The sequence below is a fragment of the Capra hircus genome, chromosome 22 (assembly GCF_001704415.2).
Source record: "Capra hircus breed San Clemente chromosome 22, ASM170441v1, whole genome shotgun sequence".
NCBI classification, from domain to species: domain Eukaryota; kingdom Metazoa; phylum Chordata; class Mammalia; order Artiodactyla; family Bovidae; genus Capra; species Capra hircus.
Genome location: NC_030829.1, coordinates 57976195 through 58001194, shown reverse-complemented (window position 1 = coordinate 58001194; position 25000 = coordinate 57976195). Strand labels below are relative to the sequence as shown.

At 55.6% G+C, this 25000-nt stretch overlaps 2 protein-coding genes across 2 annotated transcripts in view; one reads left to right on the top strand and one right to left on the bottom strand.

Moving 5' to 3' along the window:
• TMEM43 (transmembrane protein 43) overlaps positions 1 to 1625 on the top strand; it is a 20269-nt gene extending 18644 nt beyond the window's left edge. Inside the window, exon 12 of the mRNA XM_018066888.1 lies at positions 753 to 1625. Coding sequence (XP_017922377.1) covers positions 753 to 775 — 23 coding nt within the window. The 3' untranslated portion in view covers positions 776 to 1625. The remainder of the gene's footprint in view (positions 1 to 752) is intronic.
• On the bottom strand, positions 1592 to 25000 carry XPC (XPC complex subunit, DNA damage recognition and repair factor). Its single transcript, XM_018066886.1, is given in 17 exon segments — positions 1592 to 2325; positions 3102 to 3191; positions 3544 to 3637; positions 4112 to 4281; positions 4363 to 4497; positions 5358 to 5439; positions 6539 to 6699; positions 7932 to 8813; positions 9610 to 9699; positions 11158 to 11171; positions 11174 to 11277; positions 11541 to 11698; positions 12532 to 12616; positions 13429 to 13552; positions 16208 to 16326; positions 18633 to 18828; positions 24846 to 25000. Coding segments are annotated over 17 exon segments (2799 nt in total). The 5' UTR covers positions 24934 to 25000; the 3' UTR covers positions 1592 to 2118.

Below are 25000 nucleotides of genomic sequence, written 5' to 3'. Positions count from 1 at the left end.
CGTGTTCACTACTGCTTGTTAAATCAGTGGTTTCTTTTATCAACTCCTAAAGGTGCATCTGGAAAGCACAGCGACAACCTGATGGCCAGATACAAAATCCTTGACATTCGTGTAACTTTTTTCTAGTACAGATTTTAAATTACTGCCAATTTCAGGTGTTCTTAAAGAACAAAAGAATGGTAATAAATATTTCAAGCATTTGGAAAATCATAATGAAACTTTTATTACCTTTGTATTTTTGATAAAAATTCAAAATAAACTTCTAAATATCTTTTGATATAGAACTTGCCATATTCCCCTTTTGCATTCTTTCTGAAATTTCCATCTCATAAGAATTCAGCCAGAGTTTATTTAGAACCTGTGAATTTTGCAACTTATGTATTGCTTTTAGTAGTTAAACTTGGTTTAAGTTTTTTAAAACAGCACCTCGATATTCGCCGCACTTGAAAACCTACCTTGTTCTGCGTGGACTGAGTGGCTCCCGAGGCCCCATCTGTAGGTGGTTCTAGGAGGTGGGAGGGAGTGAGCGGGGCCTAGCGCAGAAGGCGTCCCCGCCTTGGCAGATGAGCTGTGTGGCGCCTGCTATGACGGTGGCCTGAGCCTCAGCTTCCTCACCTGTGACGCAGGGGCGTCTCTACCCCACGGGTGGTGGCGGGCACGGAACGAGAGGAAGCCCACGAGCCCGTTCTGAAGCAGCGGACGGCCACCAAGTGTCCATCTTGCCTTTTGAACTTCTTTTCCCCTTATTACAGGATTCGAGGCAGGTGAGTGCTAACTTGTCAGAACCCGAGGTTGGGCTCCATTTCCAGGATGTGTCCCCAGGAGCTGCCTGCCGTCTGCCTGAAGAACAGGTTATTCCTGCAGAAAGCGGCAGTGCTCGACTGCACTCCCAGAAAACGGCGCTCACCTGCAGGAGGGTGAGACCGAGCTCTGACTCAGAGAGTGCCGGAGCCAGTGGTTTCCATGGCAACCCCCCATGTTTATCAACAAGAGCCTTCCTGCCAGTTCCTGCCACATGAGTCACACTCCAAAGGGTTTTGTTTGTTTCCCTTGGATAAAACAGACTCTGATTTTTAATGGCTGCTGTCAAGACTGAGTAATACCTCCTCAACTAAACAGAAAAATATTCCTCTGTAACGGTAAGTTCTCAGCCTGCGGGAAAACAAACTCCGGTCTTTAATGTAGTCCTGAGCTGTGTGCCCGCTTCACGGTCCAGACTTGTGGAGCCGTGAGCCATGCCAGTCAGTCCTAAAGGAAATCAACCCTGACTGTTCATTAGAAGGACTGATGCTGAAGCTCCAAGACTCTGGCCACCTGACGTGAAGAGCCAGGTCACTGGATAAGACCCTGATGCTGGGAAAGATTGAAGGCAAAAGAAGGGGGCAATGGAGGATGAGATGGTGAGATGGCATCACCGACTCAATGGACAAGAGTTTGAGCAAGCTCTGGGAGACAGTGAAGGACAGGGGAGCCTGGCGTGCTGCAGTCCGTGGGGTCAGAGTCAGGCGACTGAGCGACCGAACTGTGCACATCGCCGTCACCCAGGTGTCCTCAGCTGATGTAAAATCTGAAAGAAAATGTGGAGCCAAGCCTTTTTAGATAAATGCTTTATTTTTTTCTCAAAATGTTATAAAAGTTATTTCTCCTAAATATCTACAGTGTTTAGGGCTTTATACATGTATCCAATAATGAGTAGAATCGAGTTAAACACTGATCCATTCTTCCCAACTTTTAAGTCACGCCCTCCTCCGGGGATCTTGACCTGAGGATCAAACACCGTCTCTTTCGTCTCTGCGCTGGCAGGCGGGTTCTCTGCCACCAGTGCCGCCTGGGAAGCCTCTTGGTGACGTGTAGTCTCGCTGTTTTTCCTCATTGTAGCTCTTTGTTCTAGTCCGCTGCTGCCCTGAAGTGTTCCTGGCAAAGCACGCAGCAGAATCGCCTGAGGGAGCCCGCGCTGACCCGCTCTGCCTGCACGAGGCGGCAGGGAGCTGCCTGGGAACCACAGGGGCCCCGAGGCCGCGCCTGAGCCGTCTGCAGCGGCTGTGCGACGCGGTCGGGACTCTGCCCGGGAGCAGGGTCTGGGGCAGAGCCGAGCCGCCCAGGAGGTGACTGCCCGCGTCACAGCTTCTCAAACGGGAACAGCTGGGCAGCCGCTTCCTTCTTCTCCCTCCTGGTCTTCCTGGGGCACTTTGGCTTCTCGGCCTCTCGGTTTTGGGGCCAGGAGGCCGCCAGGATCCTGGCCGCTTCCGCTTGAGAGCTGGTCCCCTCCTCCTCGTCTGATGAGAGCCCGCCTCCCGCATCCGTGTGGGGAGCAGCCGCCTCACTCTGGGGGCGCGGGGGGAGACAGGAGAAGCGGCGGCGTCAGGAAGCCCACGAGTCCCGGAGCGTGGCCGTGGGACGCAGGGGCCAAGGTCAAGGGACTGCCCACAGGGAGCTGAGCCCCACCCAGCAGGCGACTGCCAGAGGCACCCTGCACTTACTTCCTGGGTTTTGAACCAAAAAAGTGCCCAAATGCTTAGCCCTAACACTCAGTGTCGGATGCTCCGAGGAAGCAGCCCTGGAGGTCTCGAGTCTGGGGAGGAAGGGGCAGAAAGCTCGGGTGGGAGGAAGGAGCCCGTGGGAACACGGAGCTGGGAGAGGGGGCATCAGGGATCTGAGGAGGGAGCAGATGCAGGTTGGGGGGCGGTCAGATGCTGCCAGAGCACATTTCCACATCCGTGACCCAGCACTGACGGATCACTCCATGTGACTGTGCCCGGGGGCATCTGTGCCCCTGACAGGAGCCCTCGGGCCACAGTACTGCAGAAGGGCCTGAATGAGCACCCGGGGTGGGCAGGCCTGGGGTGGGTAGCAGCCCCAGGGGCAGTACGAGGCCAGGAGGTGCAGACACCTGTCCGCCCGAGTGGGCTCAGCACCGGGTCCAGCCCACGGTGGGCACCCTTGTGTAGACAGGGCAGGGCCCACGGCCTGACTCCAGGACACCTTTCTCAACACGGACAGAGCACAGGCCCGGGAGACACAGGTCTGTGGCACCGGGACAGAGCGGCCCGCGGTGCCCGAGCCCTCCCCCGGGCGCGCCGTCACGCGGGGACCACACTGACCTGGGCCCCGTAGCGAAGCTTCAGCCGCTCCCGGATCAGCAGCCCTTTGACAAGCAGCTTCCAGTTCCCCAGAGCCCGCTTCTCCCTCTTCTGCAGAGGCGGACAGACAACAGGAGACGCTGAGCACGGCCACTCAGGAAGATACAGGGGACACGGTGGGTCGGCAGAGTCGCTCGGCCTGCCTCACGAAGCGAGACACGGGAGAGGCACCCAGACCAAACCCCTCTCCTTAGCCGGCACCAGCTCTGAGGTGTTCTGGGAGGATGAGGGGGTGCCCTGGGCCACGGCAGACGCCTTCAGGAGGCAGGTCGCTGCCCAGCGCCCCCAGGGAGGCAGTCAGCCGGAAGGCGTGCTGGGCCCGGCCTGCCGCTCCTCGCGGCCGTGGTGCAGGCGGCCTGGGGGGGGCAGCCCCGCCCTGTGTGCCCACGGCCCGCCCGCTCACCTCCTTCTCCTTCTTCTCTATGAGCGCCTGCTCGTTCTCCCAGGCGGTCAGGAGCACGTCTCTGTACTCCTCGCAGACCACGTAGCCGTCGGTTCTGCGGGGTCAGCACACGTGGTCCTTGAGCCCGCGCCTGCTCTGGCCTCTCTGCTCCCCGCCGCGGGGACAGCCAGCCGCCCCTAAGCACTCGGGCCCTGAAGGACTTCCTGGCCGGTGGTCCACCGTCCCGGCCAGGGCTGCGGCAGACACCACCCGGGCGGAAGGCGGGGCGGTGGACCCTCCCCTCTCCTCCTCCACCGTGGGAGTGGGCAGAGGCCACCAGCCAGGAGGCATGTTGCTCGGTCACCCTGAACGCCCCCAGAACAGTGTTTAACCCGGCACCTCAGGGTGCTGGTTTCACCGGCTTTACAGCCTCTGGACGGAAGCCCCAGAGGGAAAGTGTGAAAAGGTCAAGGACCGAGGCTGACCCTGCGAATCCAGAGGAAAACCCTGAAAGTAAGAGCCGGGGGCCTCGCCCCCATGCCAGCCTGCCGCCCCACCTTCGCGCTTCAGCGGAACGCCCCTCACGCACATGGGATGGCAGTAGCCTTTGTGGAAGTCGAAGCCGGTGACGGCCTGCGCACAGTCAATGTTCAGCTTGCGGGCGACGCGGTGCAGGTTGGGCAAGTTCAGCTGGACGCAGCCAATGGGCATCATGCTGGGCAGGAAGAGGTACACGTTCCCAAACTCGTTCCGGGGCACCTGCGGAGGGAGGCGCCCAGGTCCAGCCAGCCGCAGAGGGAGGCGGCCTGTCCCGGCCCCCGTGGACGCGGCCCTCCTTGCCTTCCCATCCACGGCCACCGGCGGCTGGTACTCCTCGGTCTGCCATCTGCCAAACAGGCCCAGGTCGTTGTAGTCATGCAGCTGTGGCTCGGCCTGGCGGGCTCTCCGGGCACGGTTGGAGTAGCCTTTCACCATCTACACCAGAGCGAGTGGCCACCGCTCACACCACCACTCCCGGCATGCTGGGCACTGAGCTCAGTGCAGCCTTTCCAGCAGACCCAGAGGTGGGGTGCGTCATTAGCAAAACCTCCGTACTAACAGGTGAGCAATCTAGGAGGTATAAGCAGTTCACCCCCCCGTCACGGCCTTAAACCATGTCCTATGTCCACCACTGAAGGGCAAAGTGGCCTCGAGATGTTTCCGTGGCTGGTAAGCGACAGGCCTGCTTTGGGCCGTGACTGGCTCCCTGCGCCTCAATCCCTTCCCACGAACCAGGGGCCCGCTACCCGGCCCAGCTCCCCAGGTCTCAACAACCCAAAGGGCTCCTCCCAGGGATCTCTCAGAAGCGCCCGTGGCTCACGACTGCCCACTGTCCTCTGCTGGCTGAACTGGGCCCTGCATCCTGTCCCAGCCTTGCGGTCTGTGCTGAATTCACATGTCTCTGGGCAGCCGACCGACCCGGTGTAGCACCGAGGCTGGAGCAGGGCCCTGGGGCTACTGTCTCACTAGCTCAGGCCTCAGACAAGCTGCGCTTTCTCAGCTCCTGCTTTCCTGTCAAATTCATGTGTGATACCAGCTCCAAGACTCAGCAGAGACCGCAGAGCTGGTGTGGGCGTGTCCACACTAGGCAAGGCTTGTGGCCTCTCTGAACATGCAGGGGACACCGACCTGACCCCAGGGCCTCAGGCACACACCAGGGGTCAGAGGGCTGCTTTCCGGCCCAGGTCTCCTGTGTGCCCACCTCTTACAAAGTCCTCGGTGCAGACGGACAGCGTGCCCGTGCTCTTCCCCCGACCCCCAGGGCGTGCAGCCGCCTTCCGTCCCGCAGCTCTCACCTTGTATGGCACTTCCCCAAGCCGCACCACACGCGCTTGTTTCAGCCACGTGTCCCTGGAGTGCAGGGTGTGAACGCAGTCCCTAAGGAGCGGACGGGAGACAGAGGGCTGCTCACACCCGCTGGAGCCCCAAGCGCCCCGCTGCCTCGCCCAGGGCACTGGGGAGGCCCCCGTCAGGCCCACGGCCTGCCGTCTTGTGGGGGACGCATCCACTCAGACCCCAACCCCAACGGCCGCACATGGTGCCTCCTTCCATGGGGAGGTCCTGGCAGCCGGGTCAGGGGGCGGAGCACCCCAGCAGTGCAGGCGAGGTGCGTACCCCCTGCCTTAGGGTTCGGTTGGCTGCTCAACACCAGACAAAGAAAGAGAGAAACAAGCGTCTAGGTGGCGGCTGGGGCCCCTGACCAGGCAGCGGACAGGGAGCTTCCACAGACCCTAACCCCTGGGGGTTCACCCACAGGAAGGCGCTCCCAGGCAGGGGCCTTGAACCACCTACTCCTGGGCATTTCCCGAAGCTTCCTCTTCTGCCTCTTTTCCCATTTACCAAGAACATCCTCTATGTTTTGGGCTGGTGGGCTACTGTTTTTAAGTCACTTATTTCCTATTTCCATTTCTTAAATTTTTTCTGGTTGTTAAGTTTTACTCATGTTATTAAAACTTGGTTCAGTTTTAATTACATATATGTTATGTTCGTTTCCCATGTTTATTTCTCCTTGCTCCTTGGCAATTTCTCTTTACTGCAGAAAAGATACACATGACGTAGAATTTACCCTGAGTCATTCTCAGGTCTGTGGCTCAGCGGCACCATTACGTAACCATCACCACCATCGTCTCCTGAACCTCTCATCTTCCTAGGCTGAAACCCTAAACCCTTTAAAATATCCAGTCATTTTGATTTTCACTATCAAATCCTTTATTCCTTCCTTTTATGTGTTTGTTTGACTTCAGTTTTGGGTTTTTTTTTTTTGCCCATATAAACCTTACCTGCCCTACTTATTTGTCCTCCTATAAAATCGGCCTGCCCCCGAACTTTTAATCCCTGTGGTTTTAACTTTCAGGCTTTAAGCTCAGTTACACACTCCCCCACGCCCCACCCCTGCCGCTGCACACGGCACGCATGCGCAGTCAAGCTCATCTCCCAGCCCTCAGAAGGCCGCGAGCCCCGCCGGGCGGCTCCGCACCTGGAGTAGACGGCCTCCCCGCGGCAGTACCCGAGGATAGCGGCCGTCTCAGGGTAGATGGCCTCGAACTTGAGGAGGTGCCTCTTAAGGGCGTAGAGAGGGTGGTTCTTATACGTGCCGATGACGGTGGGCAGAGGCTGGTCCAGGTGCTTCGCCTGAAACTGAAAAGGCCAGAGAGACAGTGCCGGGTATGCTATACACATGCTGACTCTGTGCGACCCCACGGACTGTAGCCCGCCAGGGTCCTCTGTCCATGGGATTCTCCAGGCAAGAAGACGGGAGTGGGTTGCCATTTCCTTCTCCAGGGATCTTCCTGACCCAGGGATCAAACCCACGCCTTCTATATTGCAGGCCAATTCTTTACCACTGAGCCACTGGGGAAGGCCCAGGTTTGGCAGGGGCAACCCTCAAACAACTTGCTCGGGTAGCAGATGGTGGCAGGGCTTTTGGGGCCCCAGGCTGCTGCCCTGGGCTGTGCCCTGGCGCTCTGCTCTGCAGACGCTGATGTGTCGAAAGCACTGCACAGTCTGGCGGCTTTGCAGCTCCCGGCACTGGAAAAGTCACCCCTGCCCTTCGACAGCATGGCCGGCCCGAGCAGAGCCTTCCTCGGGAGAAGGCTGCACCATAAGTGACACCATGATTCTGTGATGCGGGTTCCAGGGCCCGGCTCCCATAGAGACCAAGACAGCACCCACAGCTTCTCCATCCGCTTCGATCCACGCCTGTCCCCTCCGCGGCTTCCAGGGCCTGGCTCCTCACAGGCAACCGCACCGCTCTCACCCTCATCCCTCTCCCCGGCTCTCCTGCGCTTGCCCTCAGCGTCTCTTCAAATCCCCGACAGACGAGGAGGACCAGCACGTGGGGAGGCGGGAGCAAGCCCGTGCGGCCAGCTTCTGAGCAAGCCCATGAACTAGGTGAGTCACAGCAGGCTCAGCACGGACGCGCGACCCCGTCACCTCGGAGCCACTCCCTGAGCGAGCTCCTGGCGCGCCCCGCAACCGACAAGGCGCCTCCTCAGCCCTGCGCGCTCCTCCCGGGGCTAAGTCCGGGGTCACGGCAGGGACGCTGGTTTGCGCACCGGTGCGCGGGTGCATGCTGAGCGGGGGCTACCGTGTTTTCCTCTTTCACTCGGGACGACTTCCCTGACTTACATCAAGCTCCACATTTCTAACCGGGCAATAACTGCAAGGTCACAGGCTTTGGAGCCAGAGCAACCTGGGTTCCAATACCGAGTCAGCTCATCTCTCAGAGCCTCAATGTGTAGCTGGTGAGATCAAGGCTGCAATACCCCAGCTTGATTTTAATAACCAGAGCACCCCGGCCGCTCTGACCGTTAACTGAGGCAGCACTCCAAACCCCCCAGTGCGGGCCCGGCGCTGCCCCCGGTCCTCACCTCCTGGTCCTCCCGCTGCTCCCTGTCCACCAGCGGGCTCCGGTAGGGGCGCAGGGTCTCTGCCCACCAGGCAGCGTCCACGCGGCTCTTGCGAGTCGCCGTCAGCCAGGCGGGGTCGTACCTCTGCGTGACGTCACGCACACAGCCGGTGCCGTCGATGCCCACGATGTAGGTCACGGGCTTGGTGGCATACTGGTAGCAGGTCAGGGGCTGGCCCACCACGCCGTGCACACAGTCCACACACACCCACTTCTCCTCGCGCTCTGAGAACACCTCCAGCCACTGGTCCACGCCGGGAGCCCCCTGCCCGCTGCCTGCCTTCCCACCGGCCCCCGACGGTTTCTTGCCCCTCTCCAGCTTACTGCCCGCAGCGCTGGCCGATGCTTCTGCGAAGCCAGGGGGCGGATGGCGGCTTCCATGCTGGGACTTGGACCTGCTCTTGGACCCCGCCTTCATTCTCTGAGGGGCGGGGGCACTCCGCCGCCTGGGCAAGCTGGGCTCGGAATCCTCATCGGACGGGCGGCAGCTGTCCTCGCTGGAAGGCTCAAAGTCAGAGCCGCTGCTGGCTGCGCCGCTCCCGCTCTCCTCCTTGTAAGACACCCTGGCAGCCGCCTGCCGCCTCCGGGACTGCACTCGCCTCTGGGTCCCCCGTCTCTGTCCCCGAGCCTGGCCCGCATCCTCCCCGCTGGACGGGGACTCCCCCCGTGGCCTCCTGCCTTCGGCCGCCTTGCCCCCCTTCCCTCTGGCACGGGCCCCACCAGCGCCCCCAGAAGACGCGTCGTCTCCTCGGCTTCCTTTGCTGGGCTTTCCCGGAGCGTGGCTGGAGTCTTCTGAGGAGCCCCCAGGCGCCTCTGTGGATCTTTCCTTGGAAGGTTTCTTTCCCTTAAACAGAACAGGAAATTTCTGCTTTTTATCTTTAGCTAATGATACGATAAAGATTCTGCCATCTAACAGGCCTAAGTCCTGCTGGAGCACCGGCGTACACCAGACGTCCCCAGCTCAGTGACGGGCTGGCTGCCCTCCAGCGGGGGTGAGAAAGCGCTCACTAAATTCTACAGCACCCGAGAGGAGCCCACAGTCTGATTCTTCTCACTGTCAAGTGAGCACAGGATGTGGGACCAGACAAACCCAGGCTCAAATCCACTTCTGCACCTTAGTTTTCTGTGACGTGGATAGATCATGTCAGCGCTGAGTCTCAGTTTCCTCAGCAGTACCCATCTTACACATAAGGCACTTTGCAAGCAAAATCACATTATTAAGAATTCAGAAATTATTAAAACTTGACTTCTGGACCAAATTTCAGACAGTGCCCGCACCCACAAAGAGCACTGTTCATCCCCCTTCCTGGATGACGGCAGAGTCCAGAGGCTCCCATCCTCAGCCCACACTGCTGAAGAGGACAAGCAGCTCTTTACCGTACCATCCACAGAACAGAAACGAGAGCACCAAGGAGCCCGGCCCACAGGCCCCTCTGCACACGCAAAGCCCAGGCTGCTAGATACCCGCCCTGCACGCAGCTTCCCTGCACAGCGCCCGAGCCAGGCCCACTCAGAGGAAGCCTGCTTTGCAAAGACTGCCTTTAAAAGTAGCCTCACGAGCAGGTCTGGTTAAGTCTCAGGTAATTTCTCACTCCTCCCTGACCACCCATCCTTTCCTATGGGAGGCCCGGGAACGTCACCTTCGCTGCTGATAACTTCAGAGGAATTGGCTGCAGAGACAGTACGAGGCGGGTAGGGAGATGCAGGGCCCGGAGAAGCAGCAAAAATATCTACAATGAGAAAGAAGAACATGCTTATCCTCGGGAAGGAAGGAAGGACTGGAGTGATTCCGTGTGGTGAATGAACCCTGAAGACATGGGGGAGCCGGACACGGAAGGCCACACGGAGCTGTCCCTCGGCTACTGCGAGGACCGCCCCCAGGACCCGCTTGGGTTCCAGAGCCTGGGATGCCACCCCACAGCCGGGTACAGCAGCCGGCCCACTGTACCCTCGGGTCCCGCCTCTGCGGGCTCAACCCCTGTAGGGAGACGTCTGATCGGCAGTCAGTGAGTCTGTGAACGCACGGGTGGGAGACAATGAGCACTGAAGTATCCAAGCTGTGCAAACCCACACACAGAACACGGGCCGGTGGCCGCCAGCCCCCGGGGAGGTGGGTGGCTGTGTGGTGGGCACGGGGCTCCCTTCTGGGGCAGCAGACGGGATTTGGGAACAGGCGGTGGCTGGACAGCACTGTGAACAGAGTTGCTCACTTCTTTTTCTTAAAAAAACAAAAAACGATCGTTTTGCTTAATAAAACTGCAGGAAGAAAACATGCGCACGGATACTCAGGACACGGGCTGGGAGGATGCTGCCCAAACACCACCGTCCTCCTCTGGCTGGTGGGTAAACAGCACAGCTCCTGGCCAGATCCTCAGACGTCTTCATGCCGAACCAGAAGAGAAAGTAAAGATGCCGGTCATACGGTCTCTAAAGATACCAAACGTCTGTCTCTCCCCTGAACAGAATCCGAGGCTCGGACACAAGTGCGTGCGCGCTGACAGGAATCGTCGAGGACAAGACCACGTTTCTACCTGTTTCACTGAGACGGAGCTCTACCTGAGGGGACTTTGAGCGTGTGACGAACCCTGCGTGCACAGAAGCTCTTCGCTATGGCTCCTGGACAGAACCCTCCTCGCCGCACAGCCGTCTGCCAGGTCACTGCCCAATGTGGACGGTACGGAAACACCCTCTGCAGGATTTCTGCAGCCGACATTAGGCCTTTTTTTTTTTAATGTTTATTTTTTATGGCTGCACTGGGTCCTACTTGTGGCATCTGGGATCTAGTTCCCAGACCAGGGTTCGAACCCAGGCCCCCTTCACTGGGAGCATGCAGTCTTAGCCGCTGGACCACCAGGGAAGTCCCTCCTGGGGACTTTTGAACACCACTTTTGAACACTGTAAACAACTGTAGGGCACCTGACCACAAGCTAAGTGCTTTACTCCAGGATGCCAAGTGGAGACGGGAGAGGGCCAGCTCTCAGCGCTCAGGCTGGCCCCAGGCCTGACTCCAGTGCTTAGACTGGCCCTAAGGAAGTCATTCCGCTTCTCTGAGCTCCGGTACCTGCTTTTATCTCATGAGAACTGAGCGAGGAAGCGTCTGTACAACAGTCTGGACGGTGCATGGCACATGACTGCCACTGTCGCCGGCTCACAGACCCACAGAGCAGCGCTGCCAGGGCGGCACTCACATGGACCAGCTCCTGTCGTCTCTTGCCGAGTAAACGGCGAACCTCCGCTCCAGCGTCGTCTGCAGGCCGTCCTGGTCGTTGGTCGAGAGCTCCGCATTCACTGTGAATGTCCCGATGAACCTGGAGAGAAACCATGTACTTCTCTGTGTGAGAGGCCAGGGCAAAGAGAAGCCTTGTCCTCCTACGGCCAGAACTCACAGCGGGGAGCCTCAAGAGGGGCTCAGGAGCCCCCCTCCCCGTGTTCTTCTTCCCAGCCTGTCTGGCCAACTCCTGAAGACCCAGCTCAGACAGTCCCCTCGAGGAGGGTCTGTGGGACTGACCTGCACCCAGTCTGAGACCCAAATCGTGCCCTACGCTCTGTAGGACAGCCCGCAGGGCCCTACCATTTCACCAGGTTGGACAGGTAGGAGACGTCCACGTCTCGGGGTGGCACTCTGGTGAAGCGCGTTGGGATGATGGAGAGGCCAATGGCTTGCAGGTCTGGCTGGTTGCAGATGCTGTTTCGGTAGAAGCCGTTTGCCAGCAGACACAGCAGGTGAACCTGAGAAGAGGGAAACGGGAAGCCTGAAGACCAGAGGGAGTGTGGCTGCCAGATTCGGAGACGTTTTGAGGACAGGAAATACCTGCCATCATTTCTATATACAAAAACATAGAGCTCCTAGCACAGCCATTTCCCAAGGCTCTTTCACCCTCCTCTTCTCTCTAGATGCTCCTTCCCTCAGAGAAACAGTCAAATCTCAAAGCTGCAAAGTACAAACTTCTTTTCGCTAAGAGGTCTTGCCTGTTGGAGGTGCATCCTGAAGGATCTGCAGATGCAACGTCAGGAAGCCTGGGGTCTAAAGGACCGTCGGTGCGGCCTCTCCCCGCTCCGGCCTCCCCTGACCCGCCCCAACCCCTCTCCTAAACGAGGCCTTCCTCAGCTGCTGGGGCCTGCACTCATCTCCCCTCGTTCTGCGTCCTGAGTCTCCCTGTTCTGAGATCTCTCCTGTTCCACCTGTGAGACAGAAGGTCCTGGACGGTAGGAGACAAGCTTCGTGCAAGTCTCTGCCCACAGCGCCAGGCTCCTCGCAAGGCCTGTGTGTGTCCAGTAAGTGCCAGCTGAAGTCAGGAGCCGCCACGCCTTCAGCTGAGGCCGGACCCAGCATTACCGATCGGCCGAGCAAGGGGAGGGGAGGGGAGTGCGGGGCTGACGCCTCATGAGCCCTCCTGGGCAGACGCCACTGTCAGCCCCTCATCACCCCACCTCACTTCAGGAGAGCCGGAGGCGTGGCCGATGGAGCGCCAGTGCCCCGCACACCGGCCCCTCGTCGGAGTGGCCGCCCCATCCGCCCCGTCCGCCAGCCCATCGTCCGTCAGTCGTCCGCCCCTCCTTACCTTGTGCGTGTCCTCATGAACCTCCTTACTGAAACGTTTCATCATCCTCCGAAGATACGTCTCAAACTCCATTTTGATCTTTTCACTGCAACGGACATTGAACAATCCCAAAGTGGAGGGGAAGCCTGACCCCACTTGCCCGATGCGTTTCGGGGACAATGACTCAGGCCGCGCTACCCAGCAGACCTGCCGCTGGCCGGTCCTACGCCTCCTCGCCCGCAAACCCCGGCCCAGGTCATTCCCTCCCCTGACCCGCACCTGCCAGGCCTCCCTTCTGACCACCCCGACTGCCCCACCTCCTGGGGCCCACTGCCTTGGCGTTAAGTCAGCACACGTCGCTTGTTTGTGCAACGCTGTCCTGCCGTAAGATCCCTCTCGTCTCTGTCCCAAGCCCCTTTAAGAAAACCTCCTGAATGACTCCTTTTATCTCCCTCCTTGATCAGGTGCCTATCACGTGGGAGGCTCAAGACCAGTTAACTACCAGGAGATGGGCTGCAGAGGGACCGGAGACCCCTGGAAGGAGCCGGGGAGGCCCCCACCCACGGGGGGCATTGCCGCAGGCCCTGCAGCGATGCCGCGGGACACAAGCTGGGGCTCCCCCACTCGCAGCTGAAACGTTCCTTAGCCTCTGAGTCTCCGGGCCCTCAGCCACACGCTGTCCTGAACAGTCAATACGGTAACAGGCGCCCTGCACGGCCCTTGGCATGTCTGCACTCGCCGGGACACAAAGGTTTCGCCTTCAAGTCCTCAAGGTGAGCCCAGGGCTCTCTCGCCTAAGGCTCCTGACAACCTGGACACTCAGCCCGCGAATCCTATGTGCTTTTCAAAACCTTTCCTGGGGAGCAGCTGCCGATGGTGAGACGTGACGGAAATCTGGAAGCAAGTGCTTGATCGTACCTTCTTTCTCTGGCCTTCACCTGCTCCGGTGTCTCAATCTCTATCTCCACTGGCTTCACGGGCAGAGCAGATGCAGAGAAGGCTGCGCTTTCCCCCACGGCACCCGGCACGGGCTCACTAACTTCTAGCAACAGTAATTTTTTAGATCAATGATAACAATTATTGTTATAAGAGGCAGTGTACTGAACAACAATAAGGTTCTGCTGGGGTGGAGGAAGTGAGGCAGGTTAACCGTCGAGACCCCTGCTCTGAGTTCCTAGGAGAGGCCCTGAGCACGCACGTCTAGGTGTCTCACTAACCTGCATGAGCGCCCGGAACAACAGCCCTGGGGGAAGATCCTCAGACGCAGGGATGGGGGTGAGTCAGACACAGACCCTGGGGCCGTGGAGCCGGGGGGCGGGAGCACTGTTCTCCGAATTACTCCAGGAAAGCCCCCCGCGGCTCACTTTGTAGAGGCATGGCTTCAGACTAGCCTGTAAGCGCACACACGGCGAGGCGTGCACCTTTCTCATCTCTTCCTCCACTACGCTGCTCGTAAACACTGCTGCTGCTGCTGCGAAGGCGCGTCAGGCGTGTCCGACTCTGCGCGACCCCACAGACGGCAGCCCACCAGGCTCCGCCGTCCCTGGGATTCTCCAGGCAAGAACACTGGAGTGGGTTGCCATTTCCTTCTCCAGTGCAGGAAAGTGAAAAGTGAAAGTGCAGTCGCTCAGTTGTGTCTGACTCCCAGCAACCCCATGGACTGCAGCCCGCCAGGCTCCTCCATCCATGGGATTCTCCAGGCAAGAGTACTGGAGTGGGTCGCGGGCCAAAATTAACTTTGCTGAACTGAACGTAATAGTGAACTTCATTAGCTAAGCTCCTTTCAAAGCGGCTCTGGACCTAGAAGCAATGACCACACCCGGTGTTGAGACCCTGGTTTCTGTGTGCCAGCTCCTCTAAAATGATGGGGCCGATTCCAGCTCTGCCACAGGGAGACCCTGGAACACCCACATGCTCACTGCGCCAAAGAGCAAAACCATTCTCAGAAACTACCGAGGCCACATCAGCCAGCACAGCACATCTGCTTAAAGGGGCTCCTGCTCGCCAAATGTGGGGGCAGTCCGAAGGTCAAAAGGCTAAAGAGGATAGTTGCTGACAGAGTTAAATTTTTACGTCCATGGTGATGGCCGAAAGAAATGACCAAATAAACACGGGCCTTAAGAGGGAGACCTCTGCTTTACAGATCAGTCAGCTAATAATTACACATGAATGGACAATCAAAATAGTGCCACTTTGTAATGCTCACTAGAATGATCTCTGACTCGGTCAAGATCACACCGACACCATTAAGTAGAAGGGACTGGGGCACAGGGTCTTCACAGAGACTCAGAAGGACAACGAGCCTTTCCACTGGCACAGCCAGGCAGGGCCACAGACACGGTCGGGCTTAGCATCGCCAGCAGGACCACCCGACGCCAGGCGCCTCTTACTGGATGCGCTAGGAAGCACAGAGCTCAGTGATAATATGGAGCGTTATCACTGGCAGTATTCCTGCCAAAGAATGTTTACTCTAAAGGCAACCAAGTCTTTGGACTCACAGTTCACAGGACATGCAGGAGGGCATTCAAACAAGCTAACCACCATTATAAACCAGAACATGAGACATTCTACAGAACAAGAGGCCAGGACTCTGCCAAAATTTAAAAAAATAAGAGTGCTACGAATTGGAGCAAACTCCAGGAGATACTCGAGGACAGGAGACGCTGGCGAGCTGCTGTCCATGGGGCCACAAAGAGCCAGACGTGGCTTAATGACTGGAAAACAATGGAGAGCAAAACAGTGAGGCGGGGGGCGGGCCGCTTCCCTGCTGGCCCAGTGGTTAGAGCTCCTCGCTCCCATGCAGGGGGCACAGGCTCAGTCCCTGGGCAGGGGACTCAAATCCTGAGCCCTGTGCAGTAGGTGGTGGGTGGAGTCTCTGCTCGAGATTAGAGAGACCCAATACCTTGATTAGATCCTGCACTTGGGGGCGGTGGGGGGTTGGGGGGGAGACAAGAAAAAAAGGCAGCTATAATGGACCATGTCACAGTAATCAGGGCCTTAATTACGTGATGACAGCATTTCATCAGGGAGGACAATGCCCTACTCTCAGGAGATAAACGCTGAAGTATTTACGCGTGAAGAGTCAGGATGTCTGTGACTGACTTCCGCGTAGTCCCACCAGCGGAGTTATGGAAAGAGAGACGGCCCCTACGGCACAACAGTCAAGTCAAGGCGTCCAGGCGGACAGAGCCTGGACTCCAGGCTCCATTTCTTTGTAGGTTTGAACACTTTCAAAAGGAAAAGCTGGGAAAAGCCCTGCCAGGCAGCAGGGCTCAAGGACGGTGACCCTGGCCGCTGTTTACTCCGAGTACAGGATGTGCCAGGCCCGTCACGCTCTCCCACAGCCGCCCGGCTCACAGGGAATGTGCAGTGTTTACCGACCATTCTGGAAAACAAGCTCAGCTCGCACCGCTGGACACACTCACGCCACACGGCTACACGAGGGGCAGAGCTGGACCCGAGGCTCGTGTGAGCACACGTGTCTCTCTCACTGAGTGCCTCCAGAGAAGAGGAGGCACAACCCTTGGGGGCGACCTGGCCGTGAACTGTCCCTTACATCAAAAGCAAGTTCCTGCTGCAACCTTATCTTCGCCTTCCTTGTTTTCCAAGAAAAGGACAGGGCTGCCGTGACATGACCTGGAACAGAGCCAAGCAGGCAAACAGGACGACCGTTCTGGGGGCAGAGGGGCCACCTTACCTTCCACCTCTTCCCAGTCCTCCTCGCTGTCTTCCTCATCGTCCCCCTTGCAGCTGCCTTTGTCCGCAGCGGCCTCTCGCTCCGGGGGCTGGCCCTTCCTGCGGGCGCTCGGCAAGCCCCTGTGCAGAGACCACAGAGGAAGGTGAAGAAAGCTCGCACGTCCTGGTGCCACGGGCAAGCTAAGCTCCCCTCTCAAGGCTCCTTCTGGTTACTGTGAATCTGCTGCCGTTAGTTGAAGATGGTTTGGGAGCTCTGAGCCTCACGCCCTGCATGGTCCTGGGCCTCAGGTTCCCACCAGGATGGGCTCTGATCAGGGGTCTAATACTAGACGTGTCTTCGGAAACAGGAGGAGCGTGAACCCGCACCCTGAGGCTGTGCAAAGGGAGACAGCTGTCTGCAAACAGATGGGGAAGGCAGATGAGACCACGAAGAGAATGCAGGTCCCAGAAGGAGAAGCCACGATGCCTGTGGGCACATGTGCAGCCAGATGCCAGCAAGAAAGAGGGAAGGGTTCGCACTTGCTGCCCCTCGCGGCCTCTGAGAGGTAAGATGAAAGGCGACTGAGGCTGGTAGAATTTAACTCCTAGGTGCGTGGGGGTGCGTCATGAGGAACACGGGCGGCTGGAGCACAGGCACAGAACCCTGCAGATGCGCCGCTGGCCACACACTGGCTCAGGACTCAGTGCTTGCTCACACGCAATGTGTTAGCATTTCTGCAAATTCACACGTAGAACATCTTTAGAGCCCCGAGTTACTTTTAGCTCTTGTTAAGATTTGACACGTGGTGTCCAGTGAGAATATTACCCAAGATTTTAGCACAAACACTTAAATTAACAAGCTTCAGACTTCAGTTCTAAAAAGACAAGACACTCCCTTTTTAGCCTGCCACTTCCTTTCAAAAGCACAGAAACAAAAATATCCCCTTAAGAGTGAACGTGGGAGAAATGTCATTTCCCAGCCTAGAGGCAAAAAGGGGAGCCGGGCTTTCCCTGGCAGCGTCCTGGCTGATCTGTACGTGGACTTCTCTGCAGAAAGAATCCAGCAGGTGGGAGCGGGAAGCGGGAAGCTCAGTGGCGCTGCAAGGAAGAGTCTTAGGGAAGAGGAGGCGAATGACGGTGGTGAGTCCACGCGCCCGCCGTGCTCCCTCCCACAGCTGCCCTGTCCTGGGCTACCTCCCAGCCAGCACTGGGGGATGTCGGGAGAGCTGACACTGAGAGAGGCCTCATCTCTGACGTAAAGCGGCAACTGCGGCCTCTCTGTTGGTCCTCTTCCCTACACCCCCAGACCCCCTCCCGCAACATTCCCCGGAGGCAGATGATGAAGTGATCACGAGGTTTACAGGCATGGTTCACCAAATTGTCAATATGCTCAGGCACTGTGAGAGGCCCTGCCCTAGATGCCATGGAGCATACAGAGGTGAGCCGGCGTGGTTCCAGCTGTCTGAGAGCTCACAGGGGTGTGTGGCTTGGACACAACTAAGTGTAACAGCCGTCTGTGCACTCACAGGAGGGTATGATGGAGACACAAGTAAGTGTAACGGCCGACTGAGAGCTCACGGGGTGTGTGGCTTGGACACAAGCAAGTATAACACAAGGAAGTGAGTTACACTCTTCAGACATGCGGCAAGAAGCCAGAGGAGGAGAGGGGGCCGACGGGCGGGTGAGTTCTGTTCTGCATCGTCAAGGTGGCAGGACGCTTCCAGGCTGCAGGCAGATGGTGAGCACGTGTCGAGTGAAGGGGGGCGTCCAGCTGGGCAGGAGCAGCGCGAACGCGAGGGGAGCAGGAGAGGACGCGGCTGGGACGCCGGGGAAACGCCTCATGTACCTAACGTCTGTGGGGTAGAAACAGCACGGGGCCAGGAGCTGAAGCCCTGCGCCTCATCCTGGCTTCTGCCACCATCTAGCTGTGTAGCCACGAGTAACTCACTCTCTGCAAGCGGTGGTCCTCATCTGCAGAGGCTGGGCGGTGACCTACAGTCACCACGACTCTTCCAGTCTTACAGTGGCCCGAGCGCTATCTGCTGCTGCTGCTGCTGCTAAGCCGCTTCAGTCGTGTCCGACTCTGTGCGACCCCAGATACGGCAGCCCACCAGGCTCCCCCGTCCCTGGAATTCTCCAGGCAAGAACACTGGAGTGGGTTGCCATTTCCTTCTCCAGCGCAGGAAAGTGAAAAGTGAAACTGAAGACGCTCAGTTGTGTCTGACTCCCAGCAACCCCATGGACTGCAGCCTATCAGGCTCCTCTGGCCATGGGATTTTCCAGGCAAGAGTACTGGAGTGGGGTGCCATTGCCTTCTCCACGAGCGCTACCTAGATCTGTTTAAAGATCCCACTTCTTCCACAGACCCCAGAGACGAGCAACAGGAGCAGGTTTCCTTAGTGACACTTCCCTGATGGACCCGGTCAAGACGTTTTCCGCCGTCTCACCTGAAATCTTCCCCTTCGCTGAGGGCTTCATCCTTTACAGCCTGGGGCTCTTCAGATTTCACTGAAACCTTGGCCGCCTTCCTTGTCACTGGACCGTCTGCTGAGCTCCCAGCATCACCGCAGCCTCTCTTCCTCTTTCCTCGGGCAACTTTTGTGGGAGGGCTCTTCTTCCGTGGTTTCTCATCTTTGACGACGTCTGGATGACCACACGGAACACGAGAGAAGGGACACAGGAAAAGCGGAGACATTGCAGGTTCGTGGGCAGGGTCACAGAAGTCCTCCCCGGTAACCTCTCTCCAGACGCCCATCAACATCCCATGTTTGGTCAAAAACCAGCGTTCAGCCCCTTCCACCTCCAGCTGGTCTGCACAATACACACTTCCTTCATCAGTTACTCTGTTCTACCTCCTAAGGCTATAGAGACACCAGCACACGACCCATAAAACCTAAACTGCAAACCTTTAATTTTACCTAATGTCCAGCAAGGAAAACGCATCAATCCATTAACTAACACCATGCTTGTTACTACCTGCTGAGACTAATTATTTTAGGGATAATCCACCCCTACTAAGTGAAAAGCTTCAAGTTTATAAACATGTCTGCGTGCGAAGGACAAGGAAGCCTGGCATGCTGCAGTCCATGGGGTCGCAAAGAGTCAGACACGACTGAGCAACTGAACAACAATGATTTCCCCTAATCTAAGCTTCTGCTGTCTTTTGAAACCAAACGCTGCTCGAAACACACACTTTACGAAATCTATCCAGTCTAACCCAAATGCCACTCATACGAGCTTGTGTGTATGCTAAGTTATTTCAGTCATGTCCAACTCTGTGCAACCCCATGGACTATAGCTTGCCAGGCTCCTCTGTCCTTGGCATTTTCCAAGCAAGGATACTGGAGTAGGTCGCCATGCCCTCCTCCAGGGGAGCTTCCTGAACCAGAAGTTGGGCCTGTGTCTCTTATGCCTCCTGCATTGGCAGGCGGGCTCTTTACAACCAGCGCCCCCGGGAAGCCCCTCAGCAAGCTTCAGGTTGGAATAAGTTAGCAGTAATTGAAAAACAACTTTATTTTAATAACTAACCATTATTAATAATTAATAAACAAAATAATAAAATTTTGTTAAAAGGAAATATAAAAAATCCATACACTATTCATTTTAGTTCAACTAGGGTATTTAAAAGCATGGTCTCTTAACATATAACTATATTACATATGTTATAATATATTAATACAACAGGGGAAAATATTTTTCTATTATAAATATAGCCAGGCAAATTATCTTAAATCTGAAATAAATCATCTTTTTTCCTCTGCACAATCTGCTTCAGTTAATATTGCAAAACAAAAATACTCTAACCTTTTTTGAGGTTCAGAAGGAGCTGTGGTAGTAACCTAAAGTATCAAATTAATTCATCCCTTTCATTTATGGTTTGAACTGCTGACACCCTGGATATGTATTTTTAGTCCCCAAGAATACAATTTTGCATGGAAGAAAGAGACTCTTCCTTTTGAGCTAAAAAACAACAACAACAACTAAATTTTAATAGATTTCACCTTTTAGCAGCGTTTGTTTCAATGCTGGCTAAAATCACGGATTGGGTTCTGTTTCTTCAGATTTCTTATTTCAAGGCCAAAAGTTTACTTACGACCTGACAATTTGGTAGGGCATACTGAAAACCAGGATTTCTAGATCCTACAATGGTTTTTAGCCCTCTGTTAATAAGATGCTCAATACTTGACTAGTCTAAACATGCAGGTGGGCAGTTGCTTCAAAAGTCCTGTTTCTTCCTCTCTAAACTTACTTGGTTGGTTGAAAGGCAGAGGTGTGCATTTCTGTGCTTTGAACAGAGAAATAGAGAAGTTAAAAGTGAGAACAAGGGAAACGAACTGTGACTCTAAAAAACGTTTATAGTATCATTATTCAAAGTATCCAAAATTTTAAAAGCCTGAATGCCCATCCAGTAAATGGACATTGATTAAATTGTTAATTACGGTGCAGCCGCACAGTGACATATGATGTCGTCATCTCTTAAGACAAAGGAAGAAGACGTGTGATAAAACGCCGAGAATGCAAAGCAGGCAGCATAGTTTCCACTACACAAGGAGACGCAGCCTGGAAGGAAACATAGTGTTATCTGGCGGTGGTGGTTTCTGGATGGGAGATGCATGGTAACATTTTTCCCCTAAATTCTTTGTGTGTGCCCCAGGGCAACAAAGAGGCTATCATCTAGATATTCCAAGCAAACGGAAGCTAAAATATAGCTCAGACAGCAATAATCGTATCAGGCAAGATAGACCATAAAACAAAGTCTATTATAATAGACAAAGACATTATATAATGATAAAGGGGTCAATACAAGAAAATGATAACACTGATAAACATATATGCATCTAACACAGGAGCATCGGAATATATGCAGAAAATATTAACAAAAACAAGGGGACAAGCTGACAGTAATACAATAACTGTAGGCGACTTCAACACCCGAGTTACGTCAATGGACAGATCATTCAGAAAGAAAAATCAATAAGGTAACGGTGACCTTAAATGACACACTGGACCACATGAACTTAATAGATAACTTCAAGACACTGTGTCCAAAACAGCAGAATACACAGTCTTTTCAAGTGGGCATGGAACATTTTCCAGGATCGATCGACCGCATGCTAGCCACAAAACGAGTCCCAACAAATTCGAGACTGAAAAGGTATTAAGTGTCTTTTCCAATGACAACAGCGGGAAACCAGAAATCAATTACAGGGGAAAAACGAAACACAGACACTCGGAGACTAAACAGGACCCTACAGAAAGCAGACAGCCAGTGACGGCTCACGACGCCGCAGAGAGAACCAGAAAATACCGTGGGACAGCGAAGATGAAAACACAACTTTACAAAATCCACAGGGCACAGCGAAAGCAGTTTCAAGAGGGAAGCTTAGAGCAATACAGGCCCACCTCCAGAAACAGGAAAAGTCTCAAACAACCTAAGCTACCATCTAAAGGAATCAGAAGCATCAGTCATAACAAAGAAATCTTGCCATTCGCAACAACAGGGAGGATATTATGCTTGGTGAAGTAGAGAAAGACAAACACCACGTTTCCCCTTATACACAGAATCTAAAAGACAAATGAACAAATTAAATAAAAACAGACTCACAGATACAGAGAACAAACCAGTGGCCACCAGTGGGGAAAGGGGTAGGCGGACAGGCAAGACAGGGGAAGAGGATGAAGAGGCACCAAGTCAGTAAGTTACACGGATGTAACGTACAGCACGGGGATGTGGTCAATACCTTGTAATAACTTTATACGGAGTATTAAGTGTGAAAGTGCTAGTCGCTCAGTCACGTCCGATTTGTGACCCCGTGGACTGTAGCCCGTCAGGCTTCTCTGTCCATAGAATTCTCCAGGCAAGAATACTGGAGTGGGTGGCCACTGCCTTCTCCAGGGGATCTTCCTGACCCAGGGACTGAACCCAGGTCTCCTGCATTGCAGGCAGACTCTTTACTGTTTGAGCCGCCAGGAGAGCCCTTATCTGGAATATAATCCAATACCCAATATCCAATCCTTGTGGTCCATCTGAACTAATGCTATAGTAAGTCAACCAGAATTTAAAAAGAGGCCATTTTCCAAGACTCTCCAGGATCTAGAGCTGTCTGCTACAGTCACCCCTCCGTTCTGGATGCCCTGGTTCCAAATCTGTGGATTTAACTAACCTCGGATTGAACTTTGCTTGAATCCACAGATGTGCAACCTGTGGAAGGCTGACTGTACTACACTGTTATATAACCTGGGTCTTTCAGCAGGGCAGGAATTAACCACTGGGCTTGCTCGGCCAGCTACCAATTTAACAACCACCAAAAAACCCCACCTGCTTAGAACTGCCGGCAGCGCCTCACAGCACCAAGAATAAAACACAAACTCCTTAGTCTGGTCTCCAGCCTAAGGTTCCCAGTTATTTCTCTCACCTCAATTCTAAAACATTCCTAAGAGTTTTAAACTTACTGATTCCTCTGCCCACATCCTACAAAATGCCCCTCGTTACAGTCAGTAGTTGGCTGGAAGCACCAGGTCCTCGGACGGGACTTCGAGGCCACCGATTCTGACTCTGCTGCGTCTTCCCTGTGCCCGTGCCAGTTCTGTGACAGAGACCTACTCTGCCTTCTTCCTGGCTCCTGTCACCGTGGGAATTTGTTTTTTAACTTGTTTGTCCGACCTCCCCTTCCCCAAAGATTACAAGCATCGTGAGAGCAGAACCTTGCCTGTCTTATTGACTGCTACCCTTCCAGTGCCGATAACTGGGCCTGAACATAGCCAGGCGCTCAGTAAGTATCTGCTGAAGGAGCTAATGATGAAGGAGCAAATCCACGAAGCAATGTTGAGATCCAACGGGTAGAAACTAGAGGGGCCCTAATAGAAACAAAGATATAACGGGAAGCCAAATAGTTGGCTGTTGAAAGCAGTCAAGCGTCTCCATTATTTGCATGCACGGTGGTGCTGTTACACGCTATACTGACGAGTCACCAAATCAACGTCAGCCGCAGCCGAAACCACAGCCAAACTGTTCCTCCACCAACCACAGCAAAGACGACAGCTCTTCCCGGAAGCTGCCTTGGAAACGTACTGCAGCTCCACTGGCTCCCAGAGTGCAAATGAGGCTTGAGTGCAGTTAGCCCATCTGGTCACCTCACCCAGACCAGGCCCGGAGCCTTACGTGCCATCTCACTGAAAACTCACACCCACCCTGCAGAATCACAGAATTACTCAATCTAGTGTCACAGGGGGCCTCACTAGTGATCTGGTCCGATCGTCTACTCCGTTATATGAGGGACCCCGAAAGCTCCTTCTACCACATGCTTCGTGCAGTTATTTATACTGTTTATTGAGCACTTATTATATGCAGGGAAGTGGAGAGGACAAGATGAGCTACAGCGAAAAGTAAGACATGTTTTCATAAGCTCATCTGGTTAAGACAGGCCAAAAAGGAAGCAAATAAATTACCAAGATCCTCTGTGATGAGGTGTGCCTGGGAAAGACCACCTTAGGCAAGACACTCAAGGAGTGCCTGGGTTGAGACCTGCAGGAAGAAGAAGGCAGCCGTGCCAAAAGCTACGACGAGCATTCAAGGGAGAAGGAACATCAGGGGCAAAGGCTCAGGTGAGAAATAACGCGGGGTGCCTGAGGAACCGAAAGGAGGCCACAAAGGGGGTTATCTGGGAAAGGAGAGAGCAGCGCGAAACCATGCAGCGTCTTGAAGGCCATGTGAGGGATCTAGATTTTATGCCAAGAGCAATGGCGGCCAGAGGGTCTGAAGTAGGAGCGTGGCAAGACCTCATTTATTTTTTTCTTAAGATCCCTTGCTGCCGCATGGAGAACTCTTGCGAGTAGATGAAAGAAGTACAGACAGGTAAACAGACGACCGCAGTCGTTCAGCTGAAAAGTGAAGGTGGCGTGGGCAGGGGGTGTGGCCAGGAAGATGAAGAGAAGCGGAGAGATTTGAGACGGGGTTCCGAGGGGGAACTGACAGAACTCGCTGAAGGACTGGCGGGGTTTGTTCTAGCAAGTGACGAAGGGATCAGTGAGATGGGGATAACTGGGGAAGGGGCAGGTTCAGTCTGCCCGGGACAAATATAAGAAACTTATTCGATATGCACGTGGAGAAGCGGCTGGGATCCGAAATCTGGGGCTCTAGGGTGGGATTTAGCTGAAGGTACCGTTAAGGAAGCCTGGCGTGCTGCAGGCCACGGGGTCGCAAAGTGTCGGGCACGACGTAGCGACGGAACAACTACTATTCAGGAGATCAGCACACTCCCGCACGCTTAAGTACGGGTCCGCTGGTCTCGTGGGGGCACAAAACAAGTGCCTTTTGCCTATTCGCCCTCAGCATCTGCCAGGAGACCGGACTTGACCCTGCGGGCGGCAGGGCGCAGGAAGAGACCGCGCAGGGGAGCTCGCGGTCCGGCCAGGATCGGCGGAACCGCTCAGTGCGCATCCGGCACGGAGGGCAAAGGCGCAGCGACGTCGGGGTGGCCCGGGGCGGGCGCACGCCGCCTGCCTCCTGCGGTCACCGGGACGCGGTCTCCTCCGCGCAGGTGGGCGCAGGATTGCCTACCCGCACCCGCGGGAGGCCGGCCTCGCCCTCCCCGCGCCCGGCCCGCCTCCTGCCCTCCTCCAGCCTCTCCCCGCCAAGCCCGGCTCGGCCTCGCTCTCACCCGCCTCCTCCTCCTTGCGCCGGGCTTTGGTTTCGCCCTTGGCCGTCTGTCCGCGGGGGCCCCGGCCAGCCGCGCGTTTCCGAGCCATCTCTGCCCGGGCAAGACTCGCCTGGCACGGGACGCACTGCGCCGGCGCTGGACGCTGCCCGCGAGCT